This window comes from Charadrius vociferus, unplaced genomic scaffold (genome assembly GCF_000708025.1).
Source record: "Charadrius vociferus isolate BGI_N301 unplaced genomic scaffold, ASM70802v2 scaffold260, whole genome shotgun sequence".
NCBI lineage: Eukaryota > Metazoa > Chordata > Aves > Charadriiformes > Charadriidae > Charadrius > Charadrius vociferus.
This window is the reverse complement of record NW_009646410.1, coordinates 701,920-719,401: the sequence shown is the minus strand read 5'-3', so window position 1 is coordinate 719,401 and position 17,482 is coordinate 701,920. Positions and strand designations below refer to the sequence as shown.

At 38.7% G+C, this 17,482-nt stretch overlaps 1 protein-coding gene across 3 annotated transcripts in view; it reads right to left on the bottom strand.

The window, feature by feature from the left end:
* GRB2 (growth factor receptor-bound protein 2) overlaps nt 1–17,475 on the bottom strand; it is a 44,323-nt gene extending 26,848 nt beyond the window's left edge. For 2 of the 3 annotated variants that reach the window (XM_009895882.1, XM_009895889.1), the window contains exon 1: nt 17,338–17,415. In XM_009895882.1, the coding sequence (XP_009894184.1) occupies nt 17,338–17,415 (78 nt within the window). Of the gene's footprint in view, nt 1–17,337 lie in introns of all 3 variants that reach the window. The other variant, XM_009895876.1, reaches the window with a different exon arrangement.
* Nucleotides 17,476–17,482: the final 7 nt, after the last annotated feature.

Here is a 17,482-nt window from a genome sequence, read left to right as displayed (position 1 = left end):
AGCCCATTCACACTCACAGCCCTCATGATTTTGTAATATATTATATAGACACAGCCACAATAAATAATTTGGTTGGTATCCAGACAAAGCCCTTTCTATTGCCTCAACCCTGTTTGTATATATGCATAACTTGCTTCCTCACCTCTTATCTGTGCATTTAAAATGTTAAATTTAACTCTCCTTTGTTGGGAAGACATGCAGATCTCCAAAAAGCACTTATAACCCATTTCGTTTTGGGATGGTTCACTGATGAAAGCTAGAAGAGGAGACCCAATCACATCAGTTCTGCAGGGCTGGTCAGACAATCCCATCCAGAGAAAAAGAACAGCAAAACCAACAACAGCATTAACTTTAGCCTCCTGGCAGGGATGATTTCTTGCTCCTTATCAGAATCTTAATTCAACTAAATATAAATAAACCCTTGCTTAAAACAAGACACCTTCATAACTAGATTATAAATTCAGTTATAAATCAGCAATAACTAAAATAAACAGAAATTAACTAAGCTTATCTTTCCCTGTACAAATCAAGGCAATTTCAGTGTATACCACTAACAACATTTTCACTTAGCATGACATAGGAACTCAGCTTTCTACAGTATAAAAAAAACCACATACCAGGCACCTAAAATACTAATTTACCACTAAGGAACTGCACCTATATTCATCAGAAGAGATTTGTTTGCTGCAGAGTGACAGTTTTAATCCAGCCTATTTTTGGTTGATATAGTTTATTTAATCTATTATTTCTGTCTTATGTCTAGCAACATCTTGAATTGGAGAGGAAATGTACAGGTACTTTGTCTGACTGATCTTCAGAGGGTGAGAATATTCAAGAGAGACGGGAACTCTTCTTGTTTTCCAGTAACTGCAAAGCTGCTCAGACTTCCTCTCTAGTGGGACACGTACACACAAGAGGAAGACACTTGCAAATGGTTTCTGATCAGAACACTGAATATCGTCTGACTCATTCCTGTCACATTTGCATAATGCAAAGCACACCAAGAGATCCTGCACGTCTTCATGAGAGCACAAGTGTACATATCAAACCAAGCAAACTGAAGGCAGTTTGCACAATGGGCTCTAGAACATTATAGCCGCTTAAAAACATTTCACAGAATATCTGCATTCTCATAAAACAGAACCAAACAAGAAGAAATGAGATGCAGTTTTACTGTACATTACACTAGCACCAGTGATTTTCCTGCCCACATAACACTGAATGAGGTAGAAAGAGAGAATAAAGAGGCCTTTTAATGGAAAAATATTTTTAGGGGACTTACTTTTAAAGGCCTGAGATGGCACATTGTCCTTTTCTTGCGCCCATATTTCAATGGACAGGTGCAGCTCCCAGCAGGGCAGCAGCCACACTTAAAAAAACCCCGAAACAATAAAAAAAACACAAACAAAACAAAACAAAACCCAACCACCAAACAACCAGGATGGTGCTGGTGTTGCACTAATAACCCGAAGCTCAAAGACAGTTCAAACAGTCCATTCTTACAGACTGTTCAAGCCACCACTGGGGGTTGTTAGGAGATACAACAGAGCTTCCACCCAGCAACTTTGGGCATTTCTACCAGTTCACGTTCTGCTAAGAGAAAGAGACTTCAAGTAACAAATGTACTGAAAGACCCTTGTTAGCCAAAGACATCAAGTACACTCCAAATTCAAACTTCTGGGAATGCAGGAAGCAAACTTAAGTTTCAAAAAAAAACAGTCAACAAGGTAAAGACATTGGATTAAAAACAAAAAAAATCATTTCAGTGGATTTTGCAGCTAAATAACCTTTGTGAAAATATATTTAATCACAACTCTGCTTCACAGGTTGTTTTGACAAACGTTTCTAACAATTTTAAAAGCCAGTAAAACCAAATTGCTCCAACTGGTTATGGTCAGTTATATTTCTAAATCTACAAAGTGCCCAAACCAACCTATTTCAGATATAAACCTTTTGTTTCTTTTCCAGGTTTCCTTAGCTCTTTGATCATGAGGGATGCAACTTGTATGTCAATATTCTTAACATTGTATCCTCAATCATTTTATTAGGAAGACTTGGACAATACACTTATCCACAATCAATCCCAGCTTTTACGCAACTGCCAAAAATGCCATCCTTCTCTGCACAAAGCTTCTCCAGTGCTTTCATAGCGACTCCTGTCTTTAACATACGTAAACCTCACTGGGGCAAATGTACTGAATTCTATAAAAACACAGAGCAGGGTTGGTGTACTAATGTTTCATGTTGATCTTTAATTCATGATAACTAAGAAATGTATGATTGTTTTCAGTCTGCTATGGAATAATGAACTATTATATCCCAGAAATCTTTTAATGACATTTAAGTTTAGCCTATTTTTGGGTCACAACAGGCCTTAGTTAAAAGTGTTGATTCACTCTAACACTAATCCAGTTTTCTTTCTTCTCCAAACTCATCATTAGATTATGGTTCAATTTCTGGAGAGCCAATAGCATACAGAATGAAACAGCCACAATTCTGTACGTGCAAGCTTGGAATAACAAAATTCAGAATCACAGTGGCCTCAATTTAACCATAAAAAGCCCAACGTTTTCTGGCAAAACAGAAAAGATGAGCCTTTCAAAAAGAAAAGAAAGCCACACATCCCACCAGAGCCTGCAAAAATACGCACTCCTCAGTAGACTGAAAAAAGAACATGCTTTGATAACTAATGATAGACTGAGGAGTTGAAGAGAAGCTCATCTGAAGCTCAAACATGGAATTACATGTTGAAGAATAAGGATCATTCCTTTAAAAGAAGGAAATCTATCAGATCTAAATGGCCTAAATTTAACACCCCACACAGAATGCCAGAAGTCATTACGAATAGCAGAAAGTGGAAAGATACCAATAACCTCCTCTTTTGAAACAGAAAGAGGAAAAGTGACCACCATACAGTAACAACTACACGCATATCAGAGACCTGCCTGATGGTTTGTAACATATACTCACTCCAGTGTCAAAACAGTGTCCCTACTCTGGCTTAAACTGGGAAAAATGCAAGGTTCAAGAACTCCAAAGCATGTTTAACTTGCATTCTACCTCAGAAAAAGTCCAAAACCACAGTTGTGGGGGCTTACTGAAAGTAAAATTCTGCATTACACGCTGTAGGGGAGGAGAGAGGGGAAAATGAGCGTAAAAAAAAAAAAAAAGCAGCATCTGCACATCAGAGCAATGCTTTAAAAAATCTCCCCTCATGTTATGAAGTTCCTCTTTCACTTCAGGGCTAATAAAATAGCATTAGTTCATGTTCAATTCTCTCCATAAAAGGAAAATAAAAGATTTAAATGGAAATTGCTCATACCAAGTGAGAGTAGAAGAACTTTGTATATTTAAGAGACCGAGCCTACAACAGTCATTATAGCTCTCAATCACATGGATTGGGAAAATAAAACACTTGTCCAAACTTACTTAAGGTTAGGAAGAAAACCAGTATACTAATATAGGAATGATATTTCTAATCTAAAAAGATGCACTACCTACAATATCTCAGAGGAACAGAGAAATATAAAACTGATAAATAAGTACTGATACATACTTCTATTATTATTTTTTTTAAATGTAACATACTATTAGAAACACCAGTGATCTCTACAGGAGAAGTCTACTGCTGTTCTTGGCTTATGGGCAAAAAAGAAAATCAAAGACTGTCCTTACATGAATAATGCAGAAATGCAGATACTAAATGCCAAAAGCAGTAACTTGCTCCAGAATCCTAAAGTCAAGACAGCTGAGGCACCAAATTCTTTACAGAAAAGATCAGAGATAACTAAAACCATCTCCTAATTAGTGTCTCAAATTAGAAGAACTGTTCCAGGTCAAGAAAAAATTAAAACAAGAATAGAACTCGTTATGGCTCCACTGCAATAACCTGGAAGGGATATCATAATGCAGGTCACTGACACCCTAGGGTATATTATTTGACCACAGACTAATTTTAAGCTCCCAAGTATATTATAGTAGCACAATATCTCCATTGTAAGTCTCTAAGCTAAGGCACTAAAACTCTCCCTTACTGGGAGATTCCAATCAGGAGGATCAATGCCTTGACCACAAAAAACCTCCCCCCAGGGCCCTGAAGAGGGATCAATCATTCCTACACAACAAAACAGGATTTTTAAACTACGCGTTAGCGTGAATGCATTCAAAAACTTTCCCAAAAGTGGAGTTCTGGGAAGACCTCAATACGTTGAAGCCATCTCACTAATGTATTCACAAACCAGGATCAGGCCTTATCTAAAGATATTTAATACATATCTTGCATCATGACAGATGCCAGTTGGTCCCAGCTGGTTTGCAGCAATATTGCTAGCATGCAGCCATAAAACCTCCCTGGAAATACAGCTATCCAATTAAGTTGACTTTCAAGCAGCTGTTTGGAAGCTGGGCTCTTCTGGCAAAGCTATAAAAGTGAGAACCAGTCTTCACCTCAGACCTCCATTTAATCAGTGGCAAGAGAGAACAAAAACATAACTCCATATAGAAGACAGATGAATCACTAATTGAGATAAACTAGAATAGTTGCAAGGCCAAGACTCAGGCTTTTCTAGGTTTTATGTGGGTTGCTTCATTTTAAAAAAAATACACCTCACGCCTTTGGCTACCCATCTCCACAAATGTACTCATTAACAACACAGAACCCCCCCAGTGGCTTAACATAAGGTTAACACGGAAACCAGAGGGTCAGTGTCCACAGCAGAGGCTGTACCACAGGGAAAACAGGAGGGACTGCACTGTTCAACAGCTTCCCAAGTGATCTGAGGGGTGAAGTGGCAAAGTTCATCAAGACAGTTATTAAGAACCTTAAAATCGATGAGTTGCAGATAGCTTTTAATACAAAAGACCAAGTGATAAATGTCAGATTAAATACAATATGCAAAATAACATCCATGAGGAAAAACACAACCAAAAACCCCAAAGAACCATAACTACATGGAGCCATAGGTTTTAAATAAACTTTACCCCTCAGCAAATATCCTGGAATCATGGGGATAGTAATCTGAAAAAATTTTGAAATATTACTTAATATTCTGTTAAGAAAGAAACAAAACAAATATCTTGAGACTTGAAATCTGTTCTGCAACAGCCCCTTATTCAAATACTGAGTACCTGCACTCACTGCATCTCAAAAAACACTAAAATGAACTAAAAAAAGTTGAGAAAGAAACAAGGATAAATCGAAGTATGGAATGTTTTTTTCCCTAGAGGAGATCAGACTCCCCAACTTCCATCTCAGAAAGAAAGCAACACAGACAAAAGAACATTTGCAAATCTATTCTCCCTGCGAGAAGTACGGGTAGAGATGCTTTCCTACTATCTCTTGCAAGAGGAGGGGGACAGGAGAGGAAAAAAAAAGTCAGTAAAATTCCCAGGTAGAATGTTTCAAACCAACAAAGGGAGAAGCTTTTTTTCCACACAGCACATGTTTACATTATGGTAATTTAATGCTATAATGTACAGATGGACTCAAAATGGGTTTAGAAAGACGCATAGGAGGTGTGGCCATCAGTGGCTGCTAAAACACAGTAGTCCAGACACAGCCTCCAGCTGAGAAAGTCACTAAAGCTTCACTATAGGAAGCCAAGGCCCTGTATGGGGAGGAAGTGCTAAATGTCTCGCCCAATACAGCCAGCACTCAAGGGTTCCATCTAGCCCAGCCTCTAATGGCAAATAGTACAGATATTCAGAGAATAATAGAGGAACATTACATGTATACAGAGTGTTCTATCACTTTTGATCATAAAAATGGCATATAATTCACTTCAGATGGGAACTGCTCCCAGAATGGTAGGAGACTGCATTTTAACATCAAGGCTGCTAGAATTTACTTCCACAGGAGAAAGTCTAAAGCATAATCCATTACATAGGTACAATAAACTTAATATTATCTGTGGCAATGAAGAGCGAGTAGGAGAAAGCTGACTAATGCAGGTAGCTGGCAACATGGTCCAAGGGCCGTGTAAAAGGTCAGCTCAAATCTGTCTACAATAGTGCTGAAAAACCTAGACAAACCCAGGCACTGTTCCTTGTTCCTTGTGTGAGGACAGGAGAGCTAGCTCCACCCATTTGGATGATGCCCCCTCCCCACCCAATTAGTAAATTTGGACTTTGGAAGACCATGACTGAGGGAAAACAGGTGTTTTTGCAGGAGTTTGATTAGATATAGCCAGACCTCTCATTTTGGCCTGCAATCCTGAACAAAACCAGCTAAATCCAGTTAAATTCAAAGCAAACTAAGAAAATGGTATAACCTTATTTGCTTTGTGAGGACTTTAAACTAGGGAGCCCAAAAGGGTCTAGAACTAAACCCTTGTGGGGTAGCTCAGACACTTCCACAGGATGGTAATCTGCAACTCACATAAGTCACCCATGGGTAGATTTCAGTAGCTGACCAGACTGTAGAGTGACTGTTTTATCAACATACTGCTTTATGTTTAATAACTTCAGCTTTTTTGAAAGTTAAAGAAAATTTTTTTTCTTCTCAGCAAATAAGCTTTAGGGGAAACTCATAATGCAAATAGCATCAACAGTGTCTCTAATCTTACTGCACCATCATGCACACGTTTGCAATCCAAACAGAGACAGGTGGAATGAAACACAAGCTTTTCAAGGAAAAGAAAGCTCAAGAAACTTTGTAGAAACATGGGAAGCCTCTTTTTACCTATGCTCTTCCTTTATACATTACCTAAATAAACTGAGAGAAGGTAACAGTTTGCAAGATTTCCAGACACAACAAGCTGCAAAGGAAGGGGTGGAAGCCAGGAAAGCTGGGTCAACTATAATCATTTTGGTTATCTCTTTTTTGTGACCCTATACAGAGAGTTGTTAGTTTCAAGCTGGGTCTTCCTAGCTAAAGTCACAACAGTCTTCATCTATCCATCCTGGCAAAGAGCAAGTTACATTCAACCTAAAAGGCAATTTTCGGGGGGGGGAAGAGAGGAATGCATCACTTCCTGCTAAGGAGTAAGGGTGTGTTAAGACAGCTTGATGCTGGAAGAAAGTTTAAGCACCCTGGTATAAATGGTCAAAACAGACAAATCCACATACTAACTTTCGACAAACTATCCTTTCATTAGATGCAGGGCAGAGTCGTCAGTGCAAAATATATTTTGAGAAACAAGGGCAGAAGTGAAGGCAAGGAGGAAGCAGAAGCAACTTCTGCTTCTTCCATTCCAGCAGTGAGAGGAGAGCCTGAATTGCCAGCCCATGCTTTATTACTTCCAGGGATAAGGATATGTCTTGATAAAGTATTCTTCAAGGACACGCAAAACATTACAGAAACAGAAAATTTAGCTGTGGAATATACACACAACAGGTTTTCCTGATACTGCCTCAACAAGGCACGTTTGTCAATCTAATGTTCCTCTCACCAGAATTCAAGCATCGTTTGAAGGCAAGGTTTTAAATGCCAAATTTCACCTTTAAAAGTTTTCATTGTACTTGTCTCCATTACAGCTTCCACTTCCTCCTCATTTTTCTCCTTGCATTTGTTTCTTCCCTTCCTCTGCAACTGTAGGACACACTCTGAGCACTGGTTTGCGTTTCCCCCCAAGAATTTGGCAGTTTTCCCTGATGAGTTATGCCCCCAGTAGCAATAGGAAAGATTACAGCACAAGACCTGAACTACACAGCAGCTCAAGGAAATACCTCTTAAGTAGAAGTGGGAGATTTTCCAGAGATACCAGCAAAAGATGCACACTTCTGCAGCTTCAAATCCTTACTAGTATTCTGAAATAAATTCACTTAAACCTGGAATCTAAGCATAGCTCTTTCCAAGCAGACCATAGTCTACTGTTAACAGTAGAAAGTAAAAGCCAGATCAAATGGTTAAAATATCACTTTCATATTTATGCTAAAGTACAGGTAAGAAAAGAATACTCAAAATTTGACTGCCCATAAGGACTTATAATGGAAAAACCTACTCCAACTCTGCAAGAGTTGCATGGTTTAAAATTCTGTGCCAGTTTCTCACAAATCAGAGGGCTGACTAGCTTAGACTACAAGTCTTCTGCACTAGCAGAGCTGCTATGATTAGTGGAACCTGCTGGCTCATACATAACTCATGAAGAATTCCCCCCTTTCCTCCCAAGGGAAACAATTTTGCATAACAGCAGCTCTTTTTTTTTCCCTCCACATGTAAACCTGTAGAGTTTTAGTACAAGTTACAGCAAGAAGTAGGTTGGCTCAATGCAGAAAGCATGAATTCCAGAGACAAATTATTTAAATAAGAGGTTTTAGGGACTAACAGTATAATTACAGTTCAGCTGAACTGGGAAAAAAAAAAAAAAAAAAAAGCTTTCTGCTCTCTGCATGAGGTCCAGCTGCAGTGGAGCCAACAACAAAGCGTGCATGCTGACACGAACGCATGCAAAGAAGCTAAATTCAGCAGGTACAAACAGAATAAATCTACTCTGTTAAGTATTCTCTTTCTGTATTTTATTTATAAAGGTCAGTAATGTTTGAACATCACAATTTTAAATTAATTACTCTACAGAGGCTGACAATCTACTTCCTAGACAAAAATAGCTATCCTAACTTCTGCCTTATTCCAGTCACCATCCTGACCTACCACCACAGAATCAAAAAACCAACTGATTTGATGAATCTTCAGGACTGTCTATCTGTTTTCACGACTTCAAACAGTTGGAGACAAAAGGATCCAAGGTCAGGTACAGAAGCTCAAGTAAGCAATCATTCCTTAAGGAAAAAAACCAAAACCTCTTAGGCTCTTCAAGAAATTTAAGACATTTTTAAAATAGGCCTTTGTGTAGTATCTAAAGAAAAACACTATTCTTTCAGTAAAGAGAGAAATACAGGCTGAGGAAAATTATGAACACAACCATTTAAAATGCAAATTTCAGATGCATCTAGTAACTAATCAGGAAGTATTGTAGAATAGCATCTGGGTTTCAGGAATATAATAAATATCCTAAAGATAATTATCATGAGCAGTTTTGGAGACTGTCAGTTCACTTTTTGCTCTATTAGAGCTCAGCTGTACAACCCCATGTGTTTAGCACGTCACCATGAAAAAACACATTCTAAAGTTTGTTAAACCAATTCTCACTTGAGTTGTCAGATGGTGGCACCAATCAAGCATATAAGACATGGGAACAAGTTCAGGCTCCACCACAGACAGTCTGCTTCACAACCGTTTCTCTATTCCATTTGAACACCTACCCTTATGAGGTGTTACAAGATGACTTCAAAGTTGAAGGCATGTGCCACTCATGAACAGCGCTTTAAATACTCAGTAACAGGGCACGAGCCTAGAACGTGACAAAATGCAGCTTGACAGACTGAGAACGACAATGCTGCTGTTCCGTCTAAAATGATATGGATATTTGAGGGAAAGGAACAACTTTAAACAGCATTCCCCACACCGTAGGTAATAAAAAAAAAAAAAAAAAATCACAGAAAGCATTCTCCTATCCTATTTCTTCTCCCAAGACCCAAACCATCTAAAAAACACATTTTTATTTCCTTGTGTATATTCTAGTCACTGATGCGTGCACAACTTGGGAGATAACGTTAACTGCCACTGCAGGGCCACCAAAGGAAATGAAAGAGTGAGAACTGCTGTGGGATAAAGCTGCAGATAAGAACGTGAGTATTGAACTACTGCAGTATCAGTTTGCTGATCTGTGTAGAAAAGAAGAATGCATACAAGTCACCTACTCATTTGCATTTTGAATTTAACGGAATTTTCAGAAAAATTTGGAAATTATAGAGAACAAAGGCAGCTTTCCTAACAAAATGCTAAATAAAGAAAGTAAAAAATATAAAAAAAAACCATTGAGACCTGGTACCTCTTTTCACTAGTGCCCCAGTGACATGGATTATTACACAAAAGCTCCATTTCAAAGTCCATAAGGTTAGGTAGGCATCAGAGGAAAAACAAATGCATTTCCTTGGTCACCTTTCTACCTAAACATTACATTCACAAGTCACAGCTTCTTATCTCTGGCTAGGACCTACCCCACCAGCACTGAAAGGAGGGAGTGAGGGCAGGGGGAAAGAAGGGAAATAGGCTTATCTTTTGCTACACATATTGCTAATTAAGACCTCCAGAGTAGCTAGCTCAGACATTAATGCATCATACATCTTGTAACACAGACCTGAACACAGGCTAAGCATTCATCCCGAGTCCCATGTAAGTTTCGTAATTCATGCCGAATCCTATAATGTGGTTATCATTACTCCAGCAACCTGAAATTTAGCTTGGGTATAGCTACAGAAAGTACAATCCCACCTCTTGACTACGCAGTGCAGACATACCCAAAATTCTCTGTGCAGAAGGGTACGACAGTTCTGCTCAGTTCTGCTTATCGGTTTAACACTCTGCTGTCAAACCTGGACAGGACATTCTGCAACTCAACATCACAGACCAGAAGACATGTGAAGCTCATACACAGCCACGCAGGGAAAAAAAAAAAAATAAAATCAAAACTCATCTCAACTAGTTCATGTATGTTGCCAAATCCTTTGCTGATACCAATTATGTGAATGGCTTTAAATGTGGGTTTGTTTTTTTGTTTGGGTTTTTTTTTTGGGGGTGGGGGGTGGGGGTGGTGTGCTTGGATTTTTAAAAAAGTTGTTATGGTTCTAGAACCAGCTTTGATTTTTCAAACCTTTCAAGACCTACATAAATAAAATTAATAATTTAGCAGAAGTTTTAATTCAGAGGTAACAAGCAAGTTAAGTATGGAAACTTGGCATCATCAGTACAATAACCTTAAATTAATACAACAGTTCAGTCTCACAGAAATCCTGAAAATATCCTAATGTTATCTTTAGTAGTTCTTACAGTTTAGATTTATATTGTAAAATTAATCATGTTTGGTAAATTACATTCCCTTTTGCTCCACATGAGGCTGTAAGATTTTTGGCTCCAGTGTTGTTAGGGGACTAATGCTTAATTTTCTTTCATTTTCAGAGAAATAGAATTAGTTTTGCCCAGCACTTTTTTTTCCTGAGGTTTAGGCTTTAGTTATTGATTTTTGGTATATAGCCACTGGCAACTTTATCAAGGGCTCATATACTGCACTGCTTATGCTAGGCTGAGCTGTACGCAGAGATTGGATTTCTTATCTTCGCTCGCTTAGTTGGATCCTTATTGATTATAGTGAGAAATCAGAAAAGCCTGTATTTCACTACAAACAGGATCCCTCCGCCTACCCCAATTAGCAGGGCTCTGCACAGAAACTGGAAAACTATGAATGCAAAATTTATGAGTCTCAATCTTTTATACGTGCCACTAAAAGTCATAATCCTTCTTTTCTTCCTCCAACTATGATCAAGCTTTACTATTTTCATTAAAAAACCTATATCAAAGTTAGCCCATTAACACCTGGGATGTCCCTCAGAATAACAGATTTTATTTATTTGAAATTCTCAGACATTCCCTCATCAGATAGTTATCATGAGAGACGTCACTGAACCAAAGAGGTTCAACACATTTTTGTGTTGCCAGTGAATAAGGACAAAAGCACATCACACTGGTTGCAGTTTGACACACATGTTGAACAAAGCAGATAGATAATTTAGCAAGGCAAAATTTGATTTGCTGATATGTCTATGCTAACACTTTTCAGAAGTCTGTCACACCGGTCATATCAAAAGCTGGACCTCGCAGAGAAGCTGTAACAATAGCACTTCCATTAAATTGCAGAAAGGCAGCTGGAGCTTCCTTTAGCATAATTTCCCTTCATTATAACAGAATGCAATACATGTTAAGTCAATATAAAAAGTTAGTTGAACTGACCACTAGCTTTCATCAGTGTCTTGTCTGACATCCAAAACTCCAGTAGGCTTCAGGTAGCACACATCTCACAAGACCTAATTTTTCTCTGCTTTCAGTGACAAGTTTAAATACTCAGCACAAATAGCTAAACAAAATAAATAATATACTAAACAAAAACAAAGATGCCATTTTTAAGGAGGAGCGTGTTTACTCCTTGCTTGTAAACACTCCTTTACACCTTCAGTTTGGAATACTCCACATTTATGTCTGCTGCACAGACACACCTTCAGCAATGCATTCTTGCTCTAAGCAGGTCCAAGCTCTTTTACTAATACAGAACCACGAGTGTTTTCTTTTTTGGGCACATGCACCTTGTGGAGGTTACGTAGTTCCTTCCCCCAACCCTTGCCCTCGATGCCTAGAAGTGTTGGCTAATAAAACAGATCCCACCTTCAGATAATATCATACATAAGAGGAACAATATTTGAGAAGTTCATACTAAAAACATAGGCATTGAAGAGCTGGGTAGACCAGAAGAATACAATCTCTTACAGCAGCACCTTTTGTAGCACCAATCTCCAACTGCCAGGATGCCAAATCAACTACATTTAAGATAACTGTATTTGTCTTTGTGAGGATCTGTAATTTTCTGATTGTTTTGTCTTCTTAAACTGCAATATTGATCACAAGTATCATCTTCATTCAAGGCTGCCAGCCAAGGAACGTGACCTAAGTGCGCCTTTACAAATCAACTACCACATGCAACAGAGTTGGCACTCACAGCTAAGTCACAGAATAACGTAGGTTGGAACGGCCTCTGGAAGTCACACACTCCACCCTCCTGCTCAAAACAAGTCTCATTAGATCAGAGTGCTCAGGGACTTGTCTGGCTGTCTCCAAGGTTGAGGATTCCACAACTTCTCTGGGCAACCTGTTCTAATATTTGACTTATTTCACTACAAGGCACACAGTGCTTGCAATTTTCCCAAATCATTCATTCAGAAAACTGTTTCTTACATATTTAAATCATCAAGACCACACTGAGTCCATCCCCTTACAAAAAATCGGGAAAGATGGAAGTAGGTGTGTGAGGAAACGAAAGGAAGGATGAGAGCGAAGACAATATCACCCAAAACAGCCAATGCAGGCGAGGTCAAAGACAAGGGATGAGCAAGAAGAGAAGGGAGACCATGCTCCCCTTGTTTACCACACTCCTCCCTCTATTCAAAACTGTTTCACTGTATCCAGACACAGAAAAATGGTTTTCATGCAGGAACTGAAAATGCCATCTCAGCATTAAATCTTTGCAAACACTCAGTCCTCTTAAAGGCTGAAAGAAAGAAAATAAGTCTGGTGGCAAACAATCACACCAACAGAACCTGTGGTAGGGAAAAAAAAATAAATCTTGACTTTGCCGAACAAAATTGTCAAATGATCAAAATCCTACCAAGGAATTCCTTCTTTTAGCATATAGGGCAGCTGGTTTGTGTGTCACACAAAAGCAAAAATCCCCAAATTAAGATGAAGATGAATCCCCAAATTAAAACTAAGATGAAGGCCCTCTATTTGAAATACCACCTGAACACCACCACCTTACTCATCAAAATCAATCTGTAAGTCCCCCTGAATTAATTATGCTGACAACTACTGGGAACAGGAACTTATTCAGGTCTTCAGAAGATCACTTTCCAGCTGTACCCCAACCCTACAACAGAAGGAGGAGAAAGAGGAAATGGAGCAGTGCTGTATAGTTTAAAAACCCCACAATTCTAGCATTCAAAATACTCATGAACAAGTTTAGTGCTTCTGTATTAACCATGCAGAAATGGTTATCAGAGCACCGTGGTATTAATTGTACACTTCAGATTAGGTGTGGGAGGAATAAAGAAAAGAAATGATGATGCGATGAGATTAGACAAAGAATGACAATTTTTCTTCCCTCCTCGCCCCGGCTCCTGCCAAACCACCAGCAAGTATTAGTACACTTTAGGTCTGGATACTTGCCAGTTTGCACAAAGGCCAACAAAACCAGAAGCTGCTGAAAATACAATAGATTTTGGGGACATAAAAGTGAATAACAAAGATAGACAGAGACTGAAGTTAACTGCTCCTAACTTCAATAAATACAGCAAGTGAATGGGGAAAAGACTGAAAAAGCATCATGACAACTGTCAACTATTCAAAGTTCAAAACAGTAAATTAAAATTTAAAGTAGGAATCCCTCAGTTTCCTTTTTTACTTTTTTAAATAACAGGATAGGCTATCTTCACACCCCCAATAGGATGCCAGTCACCAACAACCTTCTGTGAAACAACCACCAGTACACGAAAAGAATGGTGATCTTGAGAGCTGCAGCACTGTACTGTAATGAGAAGACACAGAAGGAAGCAGCAACCTTTCCTTTCTCTTGAAAAGACTCAGCAAATAGTATTTAATGTATTTTAAAAGTTTAAAGAAAGAATGGGTTAAAAAAATGTATCCTGCACGACAATACCATACAGTGCTGCAGGACCACTAGACAAAAGGGTAAGGGGATGCAGTGTACTGCCATAAAATCATAGAAGCAGCTTTTACTGTATAGTGCCCACAAAAGAAGAGGCCAAGCACTTTTCCTCTTCACTCAGCTGTTTTACAATTGCAAGCCAAAGGTCAACTATCTTCACTCACTTTTGGAAACCAGCCACAAGATTACTAACAACCAGCTTAATGGCTACAGTTCAAATGCTATTCAATCAAGCCCCGAGTATGTGGGTATGCAGCAGTAATGGCACCATGACATCACAGGCAAGTTATCTGCTGAAGTCAGAGGGAATCAGACAGGGTGCATCTTTGCCTTCTCTCCCTGTCACAAAGAGAAACATGAACTTTTAAGGCGTGGAAATTAAAGCGTTATAGATTTTGTTGTTTCTTCAGTGTGGCCAAGACATAGGATTTCTCTGTGAAACAATCTTTTGCCATCATTATATCTGCCATCAAACTAACTTGACTTTCCAGAGGTGCATCAAGACAGGTGTCCAACAGCTAGATTTGAAGAAGTCTTCATTACACGTCAAGTTACATCTGTGCCTCAGCAAGGGCTATCTAAAGAGCAAAGCATGCGGGTGCATTCAACACATTACAAGTTTATTTCTCTTCCCAATTCATTTGAGGGCAGCAGGATTGATCTGATTAATAAGACAGATCACATGAGGCACAGAAATGGGATACCCTGAGATTTATCAGTCATCAGCATAGTACTAATGGAACAGATCTAGCATGTCTGACAGAAATTGATTTCCACAACCTGAAACACATTTGAAGTGAACCAGACATTCAAAATGACAACGTGCCACGAGTTTGTCAGCCTGAGAAAAGTGAACTGTAACAGTTCTAATTGTTGTTGGCTTATTTGTCTGGAATTTGCCAGCTTCAGACACTGAACCTTACCATGCTGCACAGAACTCATCTAAGCTACGTGCTGAAGGATTCCTGAAACTCTTGGTGTTTCCACTAACTTCAGTGATAATCTTGAGCAATTTACCATTTCTATGACTCAGTTTACTCATCTATGAAGTAAATAGGTAAAATTTGTAAACATTTTCAGAATACGAGCTGAAAGGAAATACAGTTTGAAGAACTGTTCATCAACACTTTGAGGAAGTGTTCAGCCTAGGTTTTGCTTAGAGTAAGAAAATCCCTCTCTGTATTCTAGGAAAAATACAGAGTTTCCTGTACTGTAACAGCTTACGTACCAACCATGTGACAAAATCTGTATCTATGGGATGACATCAAGTGGCTAGGACTCAAGATCTTACTATCAGCAACTGTACCACTGCACAGCTGTAAGAGTTTTAGCACAGACTAAACTTTCAAAGGTCTAAAAAAAAGTTATTTTTCCTTTAATTCTTAGAGAAGAAAATATTTTTAAATGAACGCAAATTTTACAAGACATTTTTTCACGTACTTCAGCAAACTCCTAAACCAAACTACATGAAAATAATTAAAAATACACTTTAAAATAAACTCTATTTCATTATACTTAATTTTTCCTTCCTGTTCAGCATTTTCTACAAGCTTACTTCAGCTGTGCTGTACTTCAAATACACTATAAAAGCTGAGAGCAGCCAGTAGGAACCCAAAATAGAAAACCCAATATACAGGTCAAGTTAAGAAAAATAAATGAAAGATTATCACAGAAGACTTCTAAAATTCTGACAGTCTTGAATGTTTAAAAATAGCAAAAGGAAATATTCTGGTAATTTACATAAACACTGGAACTGAGGCGTACAGGTTTAACGGGCATTTTTAGGCCAATAATGGGCCAGAGACATGTACAATATACCCATTATTTTAGAAGTTAACAATCTCAAAGCAGGATACATTTTTGCAACCTTTATCTGTTGATAGCCACAGAATATTACTGCAGTTTCAACAAAGCCACAGTTATGTTATTGAAATATCAGCTATAAAAGATGCATATTAAGTTTACACATAGAGGTTGTTTTTTCCAACTTATTGTAAAATAGTAAAATCAAGCCCTACCCTGGCAAAAATTCTGAGCAGATAAGTAATTTCACTGAGGTCTGCAGGACTTGATTTGTCAGCATACATTAAGTTACAGCCTTGCATCCTCAGGATAGGCACCTCTCAAAACTGTTTCTACTCAAAGCATTTTAGAAAGCAGCAGCTTAAAATACTTCAATACTAAATACATCACTCTAGGAAGGTTAAGCTCATCTTATATGTTTACGGAGAAATACTGACTCTGAAGCAAACTCCATTAAAACATTCTACAATGTTTTGTATTACTTGGAAGCAACAAAGCTCAGAGCTATGCTTCACTGAGGCCAAATCACTACGGATTTTTATATTTTTACTCCCCCCAAAAATAAAATTTTGGGCTTGTTCTGTGTGTCCAGGTTTTTTAAAATAAAGTTTTAGAAAGTCAAGTATTTTTCAAATTCCTTTAATATAGCCAAGATGAAGCCAAAAAGCTTTTGATATATTGAAAGAACCACAGACCAAAATTCCTCTGATGCTCTCCAACATCCACTTACTCTGCACAGATCCATTAAATATTCAGCCACAAGCTTATAACTCGAGTTCATCAGGACTGAAGATAAAACTCAGCACCAATATTTGACAGCCTGATGCTAAAAGATTATCTACTGAGAAATAATCTAATCACTGTTCTTTGATATTGGAATCCTTGGCAGGAGGCAAAGGAAAGGAATACCAAATTGATCTTGATTAGTTTAAGGGGTTTCCTCTCACAAAAGGGAAATCAGTGCAGATCATCTTGTACTTCTGCTTATTTGCTACCATGTTTATGACTAAGTTTTCAAATATTCCAATCTCAGAAGAGATAAATGAGAGATCGTGGGATGCACGCTTAACACAGAAATGAAACAGCTTCTCCTACCCATAAAGAGGTCAGACTGGGATTGAGGAAACCTTGAGGTACCCTGTTAAAAGGAGATGGCGTTCGGTGGGGACACAGAAGAGGGTCAGGTCTGACGGACAGGAAGAGACTCAGGACAGAAGCTGAAAAGCCGAGGGCGAAAGCGGGAACTCCCGAGCCCGTACCCTCCACTTACCTTAAGGATATCCCCTCGTTTGAAGCTCAGCTCGTCATCCGCGGTGGCTTTGAAGTCGTACTTGGCGATGGCTTCCATGCTGGGGCTGCCGCGCACGGCGGTGCGGGCGGTGGGAAGGAAGCGCTCCCCGAAGCCTCCGCTCCTG